Genomic DNA, 20,498 nt, shown 5'->3' with positions numbered 1-20,498 from the left:
TATTTGTTAATTTTGTGATTCTTTAAATATAAACTGTAGTAAAATTAAATTTTATTAATTTGTTTAACTTGAGCATTTCTCCTCAAACATGACGTTTAGCTAAATCAAAACAGCTTACTCTCGCAACACATACTTTTCACATAGGACAAAGGGCCTCGCATAGACCTGCCGCACGTAGCCTCGCAATGGCTAGGGCCGCCGCTGTATGTAAGGTCCAGCTTTAAGGGTCAAGAGAGTTCATGAGTAACATAAAATATAAGCTGTTATGAAGAGCCTACCTGCCTGTTTATATTTTTGTAGCAATAAAACATAGGTCCCAACAAAACATAGGTCAGGCAAGTACCAATGCAACTTTTCTAAGTTTGTATGTACTTTCTAAGTATATCTTAGACACCATTGGCTGTGTTTCGGATGGCACGTTAGGTGGTTCTGTATTACCTATTACATTTTAATGAGTCAAATAACATGTTTTACCAAAGATACTTGAAACCCAAAATGTGTAAAATTGAGCCCACCAGTGCCCTGGGATTCCGCTTCTTTATTATTACTGTGGTACTTGTAACTTTGTAGTTACTGGTTAAACTGGTTGTGCCCTCACAACGCACCAACAAGTTACATTCTGTAGTAACATACTCATTTTGTTCATTGGAAAGTTTAAGCCTTTACAGTACATGATGTAACAGCCTACTTATGTATAAATTAAATTTTCTATACTATTACTGTCTGCCAACAGTTGATCTACAACTCATGGGACCGTGAAAAGTAGCCTATAGTCGCCATCAATAAGTATGTTATCTAACACTGACATATTTTTTTTATAGTTACTGAGATTTGCACATTCCACAAAACTTTTCAGTTTTGTATATGTACAGTATTATTGCATATTTTATATTTTAAACATATACAATAAGAAGTATTGTTTGTCATATGTAATTTATGTAGGAATATATTTACTTTGTACAAACCTAAAGCAGGGCAATGGGCAATGTGAAGGTTATTTCAATATTATTAAAGGTATAAATGTAAATGACTCACCTCAGCGACACTAGTTGATTTGGGTTTCAAATTTGTAATACCTGTAACAAAAGATTTGAATTTATTATACTTTGAAATTATTTTCAGTAAAATTAAATCAACTTTGCTATAAAAAAGATGAGATACCACTTTTGTTACTCTTTTTTTCTTTCAAGAAAAACTTAGAAACTGTATTTCTTGCAATTTTTATTACTGTAGTCAGGTCAAAGTGGTAATTTGTAATAACAACAATGCAAGCAGAATTATTATTCATTAACTAATTAACCATCCTTGCAATGGTGTCTAAACTGAACCAATAAAAACTCTTTGATTGCATCTAAATACAAGATAAATCTGGTTTACTTCTTGATACAGAAAAAAAATTTAACGATTTTTTTTCTGTTTGTCTGTGTTCATTATCATTCTTATGTATCTGATTAAAGTAGGTATGCCTTAACACCTAAGTATTGAAAAGATTAAAAGCAATATTTAACCAGCTACCTATTGAGATAAATCTTTTGCTTTGAAATTGCCTGTCAAAACCACCAGACGGATTTGAGAAAAATAACATTAACCCAAGGTTTTTTTGTTGAATTTATCAGTTCTCTTTATGTACTTAGATAGACGACCCTTGTACCCTACCGGTAGATAACTTAGGCTTGCTTTTGTAGAGAACACAACTAAATTGCCATTGATCAACTAAACCGGTTTTATGACAACAAGTCTTAGTTATCTCAATAAGGTGACTATCAATATTTGTAATTTATTATAGATCAAAAACTTACCCAGCGTCATTTTGCTAATTTATTCAAACACAAACACAATAGAGTACCAAGTTCAAAGTTGCAGTGGTAACAAGTTGTTTATAAAAAAGTGATTAAAATAATTACGCGATAAGGTATCTTGTATCGACGCACAAAGAACAAAAACTGATTTATCTACACCACGCAATCGATAGTGATGTTTCGAAATAATTATCTCAGCTTTAACAATAGTAGTTCATGAATATTCGTGCCTTTACAACAACCAAACAATCCAACAACTTAACAACAGCTGTTTGACGGAAGCACTCGCGGAAAGTGATGTGAATGTGAATGAATAACAGAAGTTCAGAATAAACGTCAAAGTATTGTTCAATGTTCAGCGTTCACTGAATGGAAACTTTGAATGAAACCATTGAGCCACTAGCGCCATCACCTCATACTATTTTTACTAACCAATTTGTGCTACGTTTGTAGTCTTACATTATTACGATAGATGGCAGTGTATTCAATTTTTATGTAATGGTAGTGAAAAGGTCGACAACTAGGGCTAGATGAAAAATACCACAAATAAATAAATCTTGAATTATGAGCGTATCGCACTCACCATTTTTTGACTGGAAATATGTCCACAGCAACATAGGGAAAACAATCCAATGGAATAGGATGCCTAATCAGGGGTGGGGAGTTAATTTAGGGCGGGATGTACCTAAGATGTTTCACGTTACAGCTTCAGACATTAATAACCTATCTATGAGCTGATTTTTATTGGCACAAACACATAGGCGGGTAACTAATCAATAATATAATGTCATCATCGCCTTGATTTAATAATTCCTACGTCAGTTTCAGGTAGGTAACATGCCAACTGATTGTATGTATGTAGTTCTAGTAAATAAACCAAAAGACGCGCTCTGTTTGTTATTATTGTTTCCTTAACTATTTTAGGTATGTAGTGAAAGAAGAGTAGGTCAGTTATGTAACGAAAAGGCTTACCTACTCGTACCTACTGTCGAAATAAACGACATTATCAGAGCCCTGACATGAATTAATTAAATAGATCTACCGCAGATTTAATGCGTTCGACACGTTGGGTGCATTTAAATAGCTTGATATGCATGCACGGATGGTTAAAAATACTATTAGGTAGTAGGAATCGGTGATATTGTATCCGAACTCTGCAAATCGAACGTCGCCAACGATAGTGTAGGTAGTCATTACGGGTTTTCTACATCCATATTTTTCGAGTCCGACTATCAGTCCAATAGAAATGTAAATTCATACTTTTCGAGATAAAATCAGTCTTATAGAAATGTAAGAGAAGCACCCATTGACTAACAAACAAGGATAGGTAGAATTTCTAGTCGGACAATCTAATTTTTGAACGGCTGGGAACTTGTAGATATGAGTTATTTCAACGTAATGACATCATTGCGTTTCTTATGTGTAATTTATTGCCAACCCAAATGTTTATCAAATCATCTCATGTTTTTTGTGATCATAACATACTGGCAGTCTTCCTTTGAAACTTTTTTTAATCAACGTAGCTATGGATCTTGTAGTTTTCACTTTGTGAGCACATAAAACCTATTTTATACTTAGGTACTGCCATTATTGGAGGATAAGGGAAACAAAAATATTTATTATAGATTAGAATATTATATACGAAAAATGGTTCTGTATCTGCAGATATCATCACACACGCAATAGTGATATAGCTTATTGTTATTTAATAGGTCAGTCGATTATTATGATCACCCACACTTATACCTACAATAAATCCATGTGTATGAGTGCCTATTATGATATTGAATACGTAAACCAATCAATTCATTTCGAGGAACTAATTCTTCATAGAAAAGGAGTTTGCTACCCAACATGTGTTTAATGTCAGATACCTATGTTGAATTGTTTGAAAACTTCAGGCTACTGACACTGAAGAAGAAGGTTCACACGAGACAGAAAACCAACAAACATCCGAATTGAGACTCTCCTCCTTTTTATTTAGTAGTCGGTTAAAAAACAGGAAAATCTTTTTGATAATTTGGTACCTAAGTACCTACTGACAGTCTTTTTTAATGTCTTTGGACTAACAAAACCATAGGTACGAATAATAATAAAAATATACGAAAACATACGAGATTATGTACTAACTTACCAAATCCGGTTGTGCTTAGGGGTCCTGCCTGTCATACATTAGTTCGCATTTTGGCCACCCGCATATCTAACTCGGTGGGTCTACATGAGGCATTCATATTAATTTGCCAGTGCCTTCCTAATTTATTTTTCTATCAGGCTTTGTGTTTACGTATCTCTTTGTCAAGGCTGTCTTTGTGTAAAAATGTAATGGTGTCTACACACCAAAGCCGCTGATGCCGGCGGCACAGCCCGGCGGCCCAACCCGCCGGCCGTATTTTGTACAATCATGCCGCCGGCTTTTATAGAGTATTTGACAATTACTAGAACACCACATGCCGCGGCAGTCGTGCCGCCGGGCTGTGCCGGCGGGTCAGCGGCTTTGGTGTGTAGACCCCTTAACTGTCTCAAAATAGTGTGATTTCCGCCCAATATATTAGGCCTGTAGCTTTATTTGTTTGTTGACATTGACAGCATTTTTTAAAATAAATTAATTACGGAAGTTTGTAGAAGCCGACCGTGGTTTTTAAATGATATACTTATTTATAATCTAGAATAGGTATTCACTTTTACTTAAGTTAAGTATATTATAACGAGTTAATTTATCTATATAGTGACCTTTACATTTTTCTTAAAAATATGAATAATTCTCTATCCAAAAGATATAGGTATACAGGTAGGTACGGTGCTCTAAATTCCCTCACTCTCACAGTCCGATCTTACCGGATTTCAAGTAAGTACCTAATTGCTTTGACGCCCGGGCATCACTTGGGGAGACTCGGGAATCAAACCGGAGACACATACGGAAAAACTAGACCGACACGTCTAATGGCTATTGTTTTATTAAATCAGGTTAAAAGAAAAGTTTCGAAGGTTTACTTCGAATGAAAAATAATGCATCAACTTGGAATAGATTTCGAGTAAACGAAGTAGTTTGAGCTGTCAAACAGCAACCTCTATGAATAATTTAGACAAAGAATATGGAAGTAAGCTGAAATGTATAAATTTTGAATTAGGTTCATGTCTAACTTAGCGCTCTTCGAGCGAGTGTAGGTATTATTTTTAGCTGTCTAGATTTATAAGAGTAGCTTTGTTCGACTCGCGTTGGCCCATTGTTTTTCATGATTTTCTTTCAGAAACATGATGGATATAGGTACTGGAAATAATAAATGTTATCAACGAAGGGTTTTATATTATGTTTCCCAAGTCTTCAGCGGTAACTGTTTAATCATCCCCAGCAGCCTTAACTTTCTACTGCTGGATGGAGATATATTCCCAGTGTGGTGATTAGCTACACATTCAGCGAAAAATGAAAATGTTTTCTTTTAAAATCATATTCCAATTCACGTGGAAATAAGTGATCATCAAACAAAGAACTTTCTTTGAAATCGCTAATGAAAAGGTGCAAGTCACTTTTTAACACGAGTTTTATAAGTACCTAGATGTGTTTTTTTTAATTTCAGGTCTTGGACGTGCGACCCAGCAAGTGTCATTCAGACAATTTTCATAATTATCGGCCACAGATAATACAGGGGTGATTTCATATTAATGATGCGAAAATCATAGGGAAATCTTTTGAAGAAATTAAGTCCTGACCTGTACTTATTAATTTTATCAAGTTATAGCATTTTTTTCTTGCAGAATAAGAAATTAATTTCAAGAAAATTATCTGCAAATATCAATTAAGTGTTATATTGTATGCTTTTATCTTTTAACTGGAAAATGAGTGTGTATTTCGCAAGGTTAAGCAAACGCAGGTTGCTCAATTATTCAATTGATATAAAAATTATAAAGTTCAAGAAAGTAGTGCAATGTCTCTAGTATGTTATTAGAGATAATGTAGGTGCATGGGAATATATTAATTTAAAAGTTAAACAGACGTTTGACACGTGTTTAAAGAAAAATCGAACAAGGCCTACGTACAAAGACAAAATTATAAATTTAAAAAACCCCCGACCCAAAAAAGTACGCAATAATTATGACAAAAGGTTAAAAACGCTAAACCCTATAAAAAGCAAAAAATAACTTTTAACACTACGTAAACTAAATTTTGTCGTGTCGGGGGACCGCTCTAATTCATTACTTTAGATACGTGTTTTTTTTTTAAACGAATGTTGTAATTAGGTAGGTATCATTTGATTTATGTAAGTATTTATGAAGGTCAAAAGCGGTCCCCCGACACGTCAAAATTTAGTTTACGTAGTGTTAAAAGTTATTTTTTGCTTTTTATAGGGTTTAGCGTTTTTAACCTTTTGTCATAATTATTGCGTACTTTTTTGGGTCGGGGGTTTTTTAAATTTATAATTTAATTTTATTTCATGCTTTTTAAAGGAATTCCTTAATTTTTCCTTCTTTCATTTAATTTATTTAATCTTACGATGGGGTCGCTATATGCGATCTCGGCCAAAGGAAGCTGTTTAACAATCCTCATGACAAATTGGCTCTGGGAGAATTGCACAGATTGAGAAACAATAAAGATTAACCTTTGGACATTCTAGATTTTCAGCAAAAATATAAATCGGTTTATCCGTTTCATTCCGGCATTCCAGGGTTTCATCCGCCACATGCCATTACCAGCATCAGGTTCTCGTCAATCAGAAACATGAAGAGAACTCGTCAAGACAAATTCAACGAGCCCAAACTCGATGGGTTTACTAAAAGGCAGTTCAGGGTTACGTCTCCTACCTTCGTGCCCTAACAGCAGACCAGCTCAGTGGTTCCAAAAGACATTAGTGTTTCAAATTTCAGATCCCACATATACTTGCAAGTAAACTGAGCGTGTAACATTCCTATCACATCTAGCAAACGAGCTGATGACCTTGAAGACCTGAACCGATTTCCACCAAACATAGCTAAGAACACTCCCGACTGACATACCTTTTAAACAAAAAAAACCGCATTACAATCGGATCATCCGTTTGGGAGCTACGATGCCACATACACACACACACACACACACACACACACACACACACACACACACACACACACACACAGACACGTCAAACTTATAACACCCCGTCGTTTTTGCGTCGGGGGTTAAAAATAAACGTCTGTTATCTTTAAAACAACTCTTTAGGTAGGTTAGCTACGAGGTGTTTTCAAAGTTAACAGTTTTTTGAAGATAAAGTGCAACTTTTATTAAAACATATCCTATCTAACGTATGTTTAACTTTTTTGTAATAAGGATTACCTAAACCTTTCTAATCTAATGAATAAAAGCTTGTTTGTTTGACAATAACAAACTGAAAGGTTGGACGCCCATTACATAGGTAATTACTATTGGATTATGAAACTGAAAGCAATTACCAGTATAATTTGTATGTAAATATAGATAACACACATGTATTATTACAAACATAGTCTAGGTATATTTAGTGTGAATGCTTAATTTTGTCCGCCTTCCCGAATGTGATGTCATTTTGTAATAGGTAGCACAGGAATTATGCCTCCAAACATGTTATTACACAGTTTCACGTGAAAAAATGAATCAATTAAGTAATTTTCCCTACAAAACAACTTAATGACGGGTTGTATTATTTATTTACAGAGTAATGGAGCTGTGCCTTCGGTGTTCTAGATTCTAGATATGTTAATTGTAGGTACAAGATATGTCTATGATTGACGAATAAACTAATTTACCTATAGTGAAGTTTTATCCAAATTACTGTGTGCTTTTTCATCGAGATCAAGAATAACTATGTGTTAACTGGCAGGTTAATTCTACTATCCAACCACTGAATTTAAAATACAAAAATGTCCAGCAGTGGATGTCTTTGGGCCAGGCCACAACAGTGCGTTGCGGCGTCGCATCGCAAAAACAACATTGCACAGCTATGCGATTAATATGATATGCGTCGTTGATTTTTGCGATGCGACGCCGCAACGCACTGTTGTGGCCTGGCCCTTTCGGCTGACATGACGACGAACTCTTAGGTTATGACCCTATACCTATATGATATAGATTGCGTTGAAGTATAAAAATTGACATTAAAACCTACTCGAACCACGAATTATTGATTCAGACAGATGACAAAGTTATTTTAAAACAGTTCCATTTTTGCCTTTTGGTGAACGGAAGCCTATCTATTAATGGCAACAGAGAAAGCAACGACGAGTTTAGTTTTTTTTTGCAACACTGCATCCAGCATACGACAGTCTTTGTTTGAGTTCTTCCTCGCACAAATGAGCACTCAAAAAAGCTATTTAAATATTAGGTATTTATAAACACGTGTGCTCTAAAAACCTACTGAGTATTTTATTTTGTTGGTTCTTAATGCATGCGCATAATTTAGTAAAATAAAGGGAAATGACCTCAATTCAAGGAGGAGTTTGTCCATTTATTTTTTTAAATACAACAAAAGAATTTGGTTTTTACAATTTGTTCGCAAAAAGAATATCTTTTTGATAATCTAATGATATTTTAAGGATATTTTTACCTTGAATTTGAATTGAATTTCCTTAAGATTTCAGTCCCGGAAAACCCAGAGTTCCTAATTTTTTTTTTAGTATCTTCTACCTAAGTAGTATCAAATCAAATAATTTTCGTATTAGTTACAAGGCTTTTATCTGGTAATTGTTGGAAGATAATTCTGATGACTGTTAGTAGCAGGTACCTATGCAAAACTATATAATAACTGTTTACTTGGTTATCATCATGGACCAAAGGTAAATAAGTATATTTGTACCTAAATCAGGGTTGGTCAACCAGTCGATGATGATGGCAGCTTTTAGCGTTTTCATACAAGCCGATTTTTCGCTCGGTTCGTACCTACACCCGATGCAAGCAAAAACAAACAAGTGACAACTATCGTTACAAAATTTCATATTTAATAAAAGTTAAAGTCCGCCAAAAGCGCTGTTAATGCCAGTCAATCGTGACGACGAAAATAAATATTAAACTTTTTAAATTGTATTAAAAATCCATAGAATATTTCAGAACGTTTCATCGGTAGCTAAGTAAATATATTAGATCTTCAGTCTAATCATTTTGGGATCCTCCATGTTTTAGAATCTCCAAATCAGTGTTAGTCTGTTACTGACTAAATCTCATCTCTGTTCCTTCTAGCTAGAGTCCTATGTATTCCAGGGCAGAGGTTTTAACTCTTTCGAACAATTCCGAAACCTATGTTGGTGACCCCTGGTCGACGTTTATAATGATTACCTTGATTCTCTGCTGATCATTGTCAATGTCACGCAAGCTGTGATTACATAATATAGGTAGTGATTACATAAGCATATACTTAGATGGAATAAGTACGTAAGTATACAATTTGAAGGCCGCATTTTGATACATTTGTTGGTTTTAAGCCATAATAGCAAATAGCTTAGACAGTTTTTATTTTTAAAGTTTTTGTTACTTGTTGTTACAGCCTTTTTATCGTCCCACTGCTGGGCACAGGCCTCCTCTCACACGGAGAAGGATAACTAGAAAAAATCTATACTAATATTATAAAGCTGAAGAGTTTGTTTGTTTGTTTGAACGCGCTAATCTCAGGAACTACTGGTCCGATTTAAAAATTCTTTCAGTATTACATAGCCCATTTATCGAGGAAGGCTATAGGCTACTTTTTATCCGGGTTCGTGAAGAGGTTCCCACGGGATGCGGGTGAAACCGCTGGCACGAGCTAGTACATTATATGTAACAAATAATTTGCTGGTTTTTGTACTATAGGTAATGTAGTTTCAGTTGTGCAAAATTTATTATAGCTAAATCCCACATAAATAATATCTAAATAAAACAAAGCGCGAACATTTTGTTAGTTTTGACAGCTGAAAGATATTAACATGTCATAATAGGTTACCTGTCATTCTCTAAATGTGTTTTATCTGTAGGCCAAGATTTCCCACATAGATACCTAATATAAATTATTAAATAAATTATGTAAAGATTTACTTAAGTACATACTTAAGTAAATCTTTACAAAGATTATGATGCAGAAGAGTTCTTTTGTTTCATGGCTTGAACGTACCGCTTTATAGAATTAATATTAACGTTATAACGTTCTCAGGAATAGACAGAAAACTATTGTTATTAATTTTATTTTCTTTTAAAAAGAGTGTCCATGGAGTTTCTTGCCAGTTCTTCTCCATGAGACCAACTCTTTGAAACCGTGCAACTAACTACTTTGACGTATCGAAAGTGCTTTTATAGGCCTATTTGAAATAAACATTTTTGAGTTTGAGTGAGTTTGAATGTACTTATTATTAGATAACCCATTTATCGAGGAAGGCTATAGGCTACTTTTTATCCAGTTTCACGGTACGGAAAAAATCCTCGTAAATAAATAAAAAAAACCTGCAAATAACGTGTCATGAACCAGTATTGGGATTCTATAAAACTCGATCAACAACTCGCATTTCACTTCGATTCGTAATGTCATTTCATACTTTAGGGGAGGTAGGGGAGGGATGGGCACTTTTTCACATTTATTGCATAAAAAATCAGATTTTACAGATAATCAACTTTTATTGCCATTTCTTATGTTTGGCTAGATAAAATCAAAGAGCTATCCTAAAAATTACAATCAGTTTCAACATTACGAGATATTTAAACGGTTTAAATAAAACCGTCGACACGTCAAAATTTTGTTTAGTCTGACATGCTTTAGTTGGTACTTACGTAGTGTTTAAAGTTACTTTTTGCTTTTTATAGGGTTTATCGTTTATAACATTTTGTCATAATAATTGCGTACTTTTTTGGGTCGGGGGTTTTTTTTAATTTATAATTTTATTTTATTTCATGGTTTTTTAAAGGAGCTCCTTAATGTTTCCTTCTTTTTATGATGGGTTCGCTAATGCGATCTCAGCCAAAGGAAGCTGTTTAACAATCCTCATGACAAACTGGCTCTGGGAGAATTGCACAGATTGAGAAAAAATAAAGATGGACCTTTGTTGATCCGGGGTTATATATCATTCTAGGGTTTCATCCGCCACATCCCATTTCCAGAATTAGGTTCTCGTCAATTAGAAACATGAAGAAAACTAGTCAAGACAAATTAAACGAGCCCAAACTCGATGGGTTTACTAAAAGGCAGTTCAGGGTTACCTATCTTCGTGTCCTAACAGCAGACCAGCTCAATGGTTCCAGAAGACATTAGTATTTCAAATTTTAGATCCCACATATGCTTGCAAGTAAACTGAGCGTGTAACATTCCTATCACACCTAACAAACGAGCTGATGACCTTGAAGACCTGAACCGATTTCCACCAAACATAGCTAAGAACACTCCCGAATGACATTCCTTTTAAACAAAAAAAACCGCATTACAATCGGATCATCCGTTTGGGAGCTACGATGCCACATACACACACACACACACAGACACGTCAAACTTATAACACCCCGTCGTTTTTGCGTCGGGGGTTAAAAAGACTGGTTTGCGACGGGAAATTCCTAAAGATTTAATATAACGAGCAATATAAGAGGTATCAAAAGGTTAAAAAATAAAATTAACAGCTGATAAATATGGAGTCCCTAGATCAAGTTGGCAACGGTACCTGAAACAAGATTCTATAAAGGATTTTTAGCGCAGATATATAACCTCAAAAATTATCACTGAAGAAGAAGAACAAAAATTTACAAATTATACATTACATGGTATGTCCAAGCCTCCCTACCATAGGGAGCATTGGACACTTTGACTTAGTTTATAAAAAAAATCGGTAAAAAAACTTAAGTAAAACGGTTTTATCTTATGTGCACTGAAAACTAGAAAATAAAAAATAGTTACTTACCTGTCAACCTACGTAGGTGGTCCCGGTCATATTAGACTAAAATAAAAACGTGGGGCCCATAAACTATTGCTGTAGTACCTCTTCTAGAGGTATAATAGGTGTGGATTGCATCGACTTACTATAATCGTAACTGGAGATTTTGACAATCAATCATTAATAATAGAAAATACACATACCTTTCATTAGTTTTCTCTTTATAACGATCCGAAACCGCAACAAAATATTTAAGTACTTTTACGAGTGTTTGTTCTTGACAACTCACAGAAATGACAGATAGTCTATGGATGAACACCGTTACCAGTCGGTAACGTAAACTACCCAATAAAACTATGATCAAATCAGAATAAAAGGACCCCCTTTAATCTGATTTGATCATGTCTCCAACTGCCCATTTCTCCCCTACCTCCCTATAGATAGACAGATTTTGGCAGATCTGTCAAAATCTCGACTTTAATTTAGTTCAACTTGTCAACACGCTCGATAGTGTAGCGCTAGTGTAGTTTGACAATGTCAATCACGAAACTTTAAGGTAGAATTCCGTGGGTCGCGATTGTCGCAGCCGCGCGCGACAAAAGTCAACCTATGAAAATGTATGGCATCGCTGCCGAGGGCCGCGACAGTCGCGCGCGGACGACGAATTTCGTGAGCCGCTGGCGGCCGTACGCTTCTCAACATGGTCTAGCGCTTAATAACATCTATAGAATTTTAGTAAAACCAGAATTAAATTGTTGACAATGCCGCGAGCAGCTTACGAAATTCGTCGGCCGCGCGCGACTGTCACGGGCCTCGGCAACGGTGCCATACATTTTCATAGGTTGACTATTGTCGCGTCCACGGAATTCTACCTTTAGATCGAAGTCGAAGTGAGAGTGATGTCGAAGTGAGTTGTGATATTTTATAGAATCGACATGCTGAACTCTTAAGGCATATGCTAATTAAAGTTTTTGTTAAGCTTCAAGTTTGTTATAAATGTTTTTATTTATGTGTGTTTATTTATTTAGTGACCTTCTTAATGTCTATAGTTCACACTTACGTAACTGAATAAATATTTCAATGGCTTAAATAGTTACAGTCAGTTAATTATTGTTGTTGTTATCATACGGACCGTTAACAATGAAGGTTTGAGAAAAAGCCCTATGTTTTGCGACTGAAAATGATAAAACATTGTCCTCAAAAGGACTATGACTTTACGATGTTATATTTGCCTAACTAATATTTTCTATTAGTTTTGCGAAATTTTGGTAGAATGAAAATTAGTGACACATAGGTAGGTTTTTCACACATCTATGAATTTACAGTTACCAAAATGTATAATTTATCAAATATATTTCAGGCATGCACAAAGTAGCTATAAAATGGTAATTAGCTATAATATGTAGAACAATCTTAACCCTGACTAACAGTTAAAGAGAAAATAGCTAAATCTTTTTCAGCCACCTTTTACTGTATGAAAAAGAAACTTACCCAGCAAAGAAGCGTCAAATACGCCACGACATGTATTATTTTGTGATATTGATGTGGCGAATTACGTTAGAAGAAAACTAAACATTATGAAAACCGTAAAATCAGCTTCGTAACATTTTTAATGACTGCGATAATTGCTAGGTTTTATTCGCGAAAAGCTAATCATTATCCTGTCCTGCATAATTAGTGTTTGCTTTTGACTATTCCAATATTTACTTTGAACAGTTATATGTAGTTGCTATGTTCTGTTAATTTAAATTAGTACAGCAAATATTTATACGTTTTTAATATTTAATGTAGTCCGAGGTCGTCATGCGATTTTAATTTTCATATATATTTAAGGTATTCTGACCATATTTTTTTATACAAAAAGAATAATTTGTTTAATAACTATTATTCATGTACAGTCAACTTTAGGTCAGTGGTAATAGTTATATAGGAAAATCGTACTTATTACTCGTAGTTAAGGTGCATGACAGTGACCACTAATGTGCAGTTTACTGTACTATTTGATGGTTTTCTATCGTTACGTCTTTTTGAGTTCTGTTTATACGTATTATGTTTTTTTAAGACTTCTTGTCTGAAAGGAAAACAGTAGTAATGTTATGAAAAGGCAACCGTAAATGTTTTCACTCGTAACTGGAAACATGGTTTACAAATTCCGCAGTAAACGTACAAGCTACCGTAGGTACTTATGATAATTCCGTTTACCTCATGTAAGTCGCTAATTACAAAACAATAGAAAATCAATTGTGTCTCGAGTAAGTATATCTGTGCTCCGACATACATACAACGGGATCAGTATAAACTGCTGGTATTTAAAAAAATATTGATACAGGTATTTTCTTTATTCTACAGACCGAACAAAGAATATTGCATAAAAGGCTACCTAAATAAGGAACAGTACCTGGGCCACGAAAATTGGTTTTTCTTTCACACGGAATCGTTGTGACGCCTAGTCTTTTTAGCTAAGCTTAAGGCTTTTATGTTTTTTAAATGCGTAAAAGATATTAAATACTTTATGACACACGATTATAAAAAAACATTGACCCTGACGATGCATTGTTAAAGAAACAAAAGAATATGCATCGATACGTACCTTCTTAGATAGGAAGATAAGTAAGTCATTCAATGAGTTTATTGACACTCAGCAACAGTATAAAGATATGTGTTGATAACTCCATAGTGCATTTATCGGTCAGAATAGCATATAATCTAAGAATAGAAGCCGTCGCGACGGCTTCTATTCGTTGCGTCGTTCGATGCAAGAATGTTTCTTGTAGGCCGATAGGTTTGTCTTGTATAAAATGTAGGTCATGTAACTTTATTTCTTTGTTTCAAATGCATTTACAGTTTTGAGTCATCATCTTCTGAGCCTTTTCCCAACTATGTTGGGGTCGGCTTGTTTGAATACGGAAAGAAAAAACATGCTGCGCCGACCCCAAAGATTAATGGCAGGAGAATGATGATGATGATGTTGAGTTTGAAAAGATTCGAGGCCATTAGCCGCAATTTGTTTAGCTCCAGTTTTTTAAGCTTTGTTTACTCATTCAACGATATGAACATATGAACACTGGGATTACATCATGCAGGTAATATTAAAGCATTACAACTTCACAGACAATATATCATAGACAAGACACCTCATTTGTCACACCATGTATCGACTATCGATGAACTAATTTTAGTATTGATGTAGAAAGAGCTATCAGTGCCTATTAACTGGTGGCCGCAAAACACATATTTTGCACGAAGAATAAGCAATAAGCATATCCTTGTTTTGTAAAAAGCTGAATATTTTTTTTGATTGTTTTTTTAACCACTGTCTGATTTGTATTTTATTTTTTTTATTTTAGCCAGTACATTAACCAAAGACAAGCTAAAGCCGAATTTTTCCGAGTGTAGCCTATTACAGAGTGACTTACCTTCCTAGAAAAAAGTGAAAAAAAAAACTATTATCGTCGGCCCTAAATGATAAATCAAAACAGTATAATTATTCATATAAATCGGAAATAAAATAAGTATAATGTTTCCATAATAACATAAAGGCGACGAAAATTATGCCTATGTAATATATCATTGTTTTTGACATCAAATAAACAGAATAAGGATGTGTTGTCCACATCATCGATATTTATGTTTATCGAGCCAGAGGAGCATTTTTTCTCAACAAAATATTGCGAAGTCCGTATGTTATGAATTTAAAATACATTATATAAGTGATATTTGAGCAAAAATGATTTAAAAACTTGTTAGGAATTATGCTTTATCGGTAATTGCAGGTGTGGATCTTATTAGCAAAAAATCTAGTTTTTTTATATACCTGATCATAACTAAAGGTCACGTTCGATCACGTGGGGATATGAACATTTTTTTGCTCCTTTATTATTTGGATATTGGGCGTTAATATGCTAATATTAGTTCTGGTTAAGGAAAATGTTAAACAATAAATCTAACATAAATTATAAATAAATTAAAATAAACTGCTTGGTCAAAAAACCTTTCGGTAAAAAAATATCAGATTTTACAAAAAGGAGGATTTTTGTACATATGTTTGGTATTACCCAAAGACCAACATGGAAAATTCTTATTTTTTTATTAAGACTTTCATGTTTTTAGATCTCAGTTTTATTAACAGATGACTGGACATCAAATGAGGAGCAAAGGCATTTAATATTTTTTTAACAGCAAACAAAATTACAAACACTTAACAATACGCCATAACGCGATACATAAAGCTCAACAAACCTCCATTAACTTAAAACTACAGACTTCGTGAAAACATTAGTGAAACACAACACGTATATCATATAGACAGGATGGGCGTGTGTCAACAGTTGTCACGTCTCCGTGTTAATAAAACAACGATATTAAGTCTACAAACAATCTCGTGTTCGCGATTTGAGCACTTGTTGTTGCTACTGCGCTCGATTTTCAATGATCCGCGTTTGAGACACATCTAGATTTGGTGATGGCTCAAAATAAACAGAAAAAAATGAAATGATTTTATTAACGCTTAACATAAGAAATTTTATATTGTAATTTGACCGTTTTTGTAAATTGACTCTCGAGGCTTACCTCGATGCAGATGGAGCAGAATTTTGGGGTTAGCCGGTAGAAACTTAGTTGTGCCGTTCCATGAGAAGATGTACCTTATGGACTTCGGCGCTTAAGTCTTTGATAAATAAAAAATATTCATGCTTGCCTGGCCTAGACTATAGAAACATAATGTCGTAAGGCTTAATGACCAAAGAGTACCTTTTACAGTGGACTGAGACATTCTTCCATATTTTTTATAAAGATGCTGATGAGACAAGACATTTTTAATTACGCACTTATTTACCACTTTCTTCTGTTGAGCTCATCTTGAAAGAATGTCTTGTGCTTGTTATATAAGTAAAAGCAGATAAAATAAAACAAACTGACTGCCAAACAAATTGTAAACTTGATATCTTTATAAATACTTTCACGTGCATTGTTTGTTTGTTTTTATTTTGGAGTTATGCAAGATATTGCATCAGCATAACAATTGACTGAGGTGGACAGAGTGGTCCATGCGATTCGAAAAAAGTGCAATGAAAATGGTTGCTTGTCACAAAGCTAAGAATATTGAAAGTGGTACGAATGCATAACTGAAAAAGGTAAAATTAAGACTATTAGAAGTAAAGCGCGTGATGAACAAAATGCTACATAGAGAGACCGCAGAATACATTGGCACTTTGGGTGTTTTTTTTATTCGTATTTTTTCATTATCAGGCAACAATGCATAGGTAGGTACATAGACATACCTTAGGCTAATTACTTAATTTTATATGATTAACATCATATTGTAATAAGTATATGTAGTTGTTATCAAGTCAAAGGTTTTTATTTCATATAGATCTATTACAGGTGGTTAAGAAACGCCAATAGCTAGGTTCCAAAGAGTGGGTCTTATGGAGAAGACTCGGCAAGAAACTCTATAGACAATCTTTTCAAAAACGAAGGGTTTGCAATATTTTATAGGTGACTCCTAGAAAACATAATGTTTTCTATGGATGTTTGTTATTGTTTTACGCAGAAAGTATTTCATGAACTTGGCAGTAATCTGTATCTACTAATAGTATAGACGGTATCTATTGTTTGAAAAATTGTTTCAGTATGAGATAGCAAATCTATCTGTGAAATAAACTTCGCGCACCAAGATAAAATAGCCTACAAGGCTTATTTTGCGCGAAGTTTATTTTGCATCCTGGTGAAATATTGTTCAGTACTTCAAATGGGTAGAAATTAAGTTCATTTGGAGAAAAAAATACAAAAGAAAAAATCCATGATTTTGTAATTCATTGACAGTATTTAAGTAAAACCACTGCAAAAATATTTATTCTGTTGTACCTATTTGACGTCGTTATTATGATCAATCTAATTGATTGCTTTTATTATGATCATGAAAATTGAATGTTGGTGGGTAATTGATAATCATTATTATTTTCCCATAGTCTGATATTTTGTACAAAACTATGTATCCGACTTATTACAAATTGTTCATTGTTGTTTTTTTTTTCATATTAATGGTCATCATTCCATGGATCGAAAAAGTATGATGGTTTAACAGCCCGAAGAAAAGATACCTGGTTAGAAGTTGTATTTCTGTTAATTTTATGGAATAGCAAATATTTTTTCACGTGCTATAAACGCTATAACAAGCTATAACACTTTGAAAGAAACAACAAAACAAATTCAGATTCTAGGTAGTAGAATATAAATTCACTTGTTAGGTACCCTTAGCGTTTTTAGAAAATATTTTGAAAATAATCTGGAGCCACGTACGATGAACTTTGAAAGGTGTCTTATTAACAGCTATAACATAAAAACGTCTACCACATATTTTTGCAGTATCATTGAGATGCTAATTAAGTGATAACTACAATATCGATACACCCGTGCGTGTTACATATTCAAATGGTTTTGTCAAAATAAAAATAAGTGCATCAAAAATAAAAACAAAACTTACTGGTCCCATTCATGTTGCCCGCGTTCACTTGCTTCGGCTTATCGATGTGTATCACTGGTATATCAGATTTGTCGATTGGTGCTACAACTTGATCGACATCAGTGTCGATATCGATGACGTGCACGTCACTGTCCTTAGCACTCGCGTCTTGCCCCGTCGGCGCCGGCATTTCAACTAACTGCTACAAATGAGTGTTTACTACTGGCTGGATGCCTGAACCTTTGCCTCTATAGAGGCCGAATAGTGTTTTGTTTTTTTTTTCAAATGCTACTATGCTATACTATTTGACATTTCTTTTGATTTGAATTTAGAACAATTGTAAAAAAATAATTGCAGCTCTTTGAATTGCCTACTTTGGATTTTATATTATATGGGAACTCTGGTGTTTGTTTTAGGAAATGTATTTTAAACAAATATGATCGCAAATATTAATGTCTTCTCCGTGTGAGAGGAGGCCTGTGCCCAGCAGTGGGACAATGAAAAGGCTGTAACAGTAACAATACCAACAGTAATTAATGTTTAAAGGCAACTAAATATATCAAACATTGAACAACAATATAAATGGTACGTGATTATCATTTGACTAAAATAGGACAATGACATGTATTAATTTATTATAATCTGCTGCGGAATCATTGATAAACTTTGGAGTTTCAAGATATTGCATAGTTTTCACGACAATTAATCTACATAGTATGGGTCTGATAATATGTAAATATTGATAAAGATAAGTTTTTTGTGGGCCCAGTATAATTTAAAAGGCTATAATACATGTGCAGTTAGAAATTAATAAAAGTTAAGCGAAGTTCCCATTGACTGCGATGTAGAACTAATCACTCTATATGATTTACTCTTATCTCATAAAAAGTAAGTATATTGTAAAAATCTATAAAGCCTCTTAAAAAAATCTAACTACAATGTTTATGTTAACGAAATAGTGTAGGTAACTTAATTTTAGTATCGATTCTATTCATCAATCATATTCGTAATTAACGAACTTTAGATGGCATTGACTTCTTATTTACAAATTCTATTTGCAACATTGATTTCAATGAATTTTCCATTACTTATTAATATTAATTTTTTTAGGCAAATTTTCCATTAAAACCATAGAAAACCAGAAATCATTGACATTAGTTAAAGATAACGAGTTCGATGTTTGGCCGAACCGGTTTTTCTAGCGGTTAAATAATTTGAACCAATAACAATACATTATACATAGTCATCGGGGCATTGACATTTATGTTATGCGTATTGTTAATTTATGTCAATACTTACCTATATTATAGTAAACCTAGGCACGTAATTAAAATCTGAAAAATAGGTTACAGAGTCTTTCATCGTATCTGTTGTACGTTCGGGATAAATTCAAAAACTATTAAAAATTAGAATATTTTTTTTAAGAATAAGAAATGGAACAAGAAAAATTGTTCTTTTAATAGATAGGTGATTTAAAGGAAGGTTTTTTTTTGTATAAACCATGAAGTCATAATATAAACAGCCGTGAAGGGAATTCAGAGATAAATATTATGACTACGGTGTCGTCAATAATAATATTGCCCTCTTGTTGCGATTTAGCGACTGATTCCCGGGGGCCCAGTAAGTGAGTTGGCGAGTCTCCACCTGCCATTTTTACGTGTATTTATTACATTGTTATCGGCAGGTGCCATAGTTCCCGTAGTTTCCCCATTCCTAGTCCACTAGCATCCCATCATAATAGCCCAAGTAGTTTTCATCCATAGTTAGCAATAGTTTAGCACAGAACCGAGGATTGTCCTTGGGTACATTTCTATAGTGTATACAGGGATAATCGTCGGTTTTGTGTCATCATTTCATTAAAGTTGTCTCAAAAGGGCTTCAGCGTGTTGGCTTCGGCCCCACGTTCGCCTCCCAAAAATCCGGGACTCTGTAGTCCCGAGGTCAAAAAGAGACATACAATTATAATAATAATAATTGTTATCGGCAGGTGCCATAGTTCCCATAGTCTTCCCATTCCTAGTCCACTAACATCCCATCACAATAGCCCAAGTAGTTTTCTTCCATAGTTAGCAATAGTTTAGCACAGAACCGGGGATTGTCCTTGGGTACATTTCTATAGTGTATACAGGGATAATCGTCGGTTTTGTGTCGCCATTTCATTAAAGTTGTCTCAAAAGGGCTTCAGCGTGTTGGCTTCGGCCCCACGTTCGCCTTCCAAAAATCCGGGATTCTGTAGTCCCGTGGTCGGTTAGAGACATACAAGATAATAATAATAATAATAAGCCCCGCAGGGCATCTGAGGCGGATGACGGGGAGTAGCGACCCCGCGGGGCTATATATCCGAGTGCTCCAGGGAGAGTATACTGTCCCCCATGTCCGGCTTGCCGGAGTGAAGCATGACGGGGGATAGGTCT

At 34.4% G+C, this 20,498-nt stretch overlaps 1 protein-coding gene across 5 annotated transcripts in view; it reads right to left on the bottom strand.

The window, feature by feature from the left end:
* Positions 1 to 18,304, bottom strand: part of LOC110378313 (aldehyde dehydrogenase, dimeric NADP-preferring) — a 37,599-nt gene extending 19,295 nt beyond the window's left edge. Inside the window, exons 1-2 of one of the 5 annotated variants that reach the window (XM_021337516.3) lie at positions 18,106 to 18,304; positions 1,036 to 1,076 (exon numbers count right to left, since the gene is read on the bottom strand). In XM_021337516.3, coding sequence (XP_021193191.2) covers positions 1,036 to 1,076; positions 18,106 to 18,274 — 210 coding nt within the window. In that variant the 5' untranslated portion in view covers positions 18,275 to 18,304. Of the gene's footprint in view, positions 1 to 1,035; positions 1,077 to 1,799; positions 2,113 to 2,382; positions 2,579 to 18,105 lie in introns of those variants that run through there. The other 4 variants (XM_021337517.3, XM_021337515.3, XM_021337519.3 and 1 more) reach the window with 4 other exon arrangements.
* Positions 18,305 to 20,498: the final 2,194 nt, after the last annotated feature.

Source organism: Helicoverpa armigera, chromosome 15 (genome assembly GCF_030705265.1).
Source record: "Helicoverpa armigera isolate CAAS_96S chromosome 15, ASM3070526v1, whole genome shotgun sequence".
NCBI classification, from domain to species: Eukaryota; Metazoa; Arthropoda; class Insecta; order Lepidoptera; family Noctuidae; genus Helicoverpa; species Helicoverpa armigera.
The sequence above is the reverse complement of the archived record's forward strand: the minus strand, read 5'-3'. Positions and strand labels throughout refer to the sequence as shown.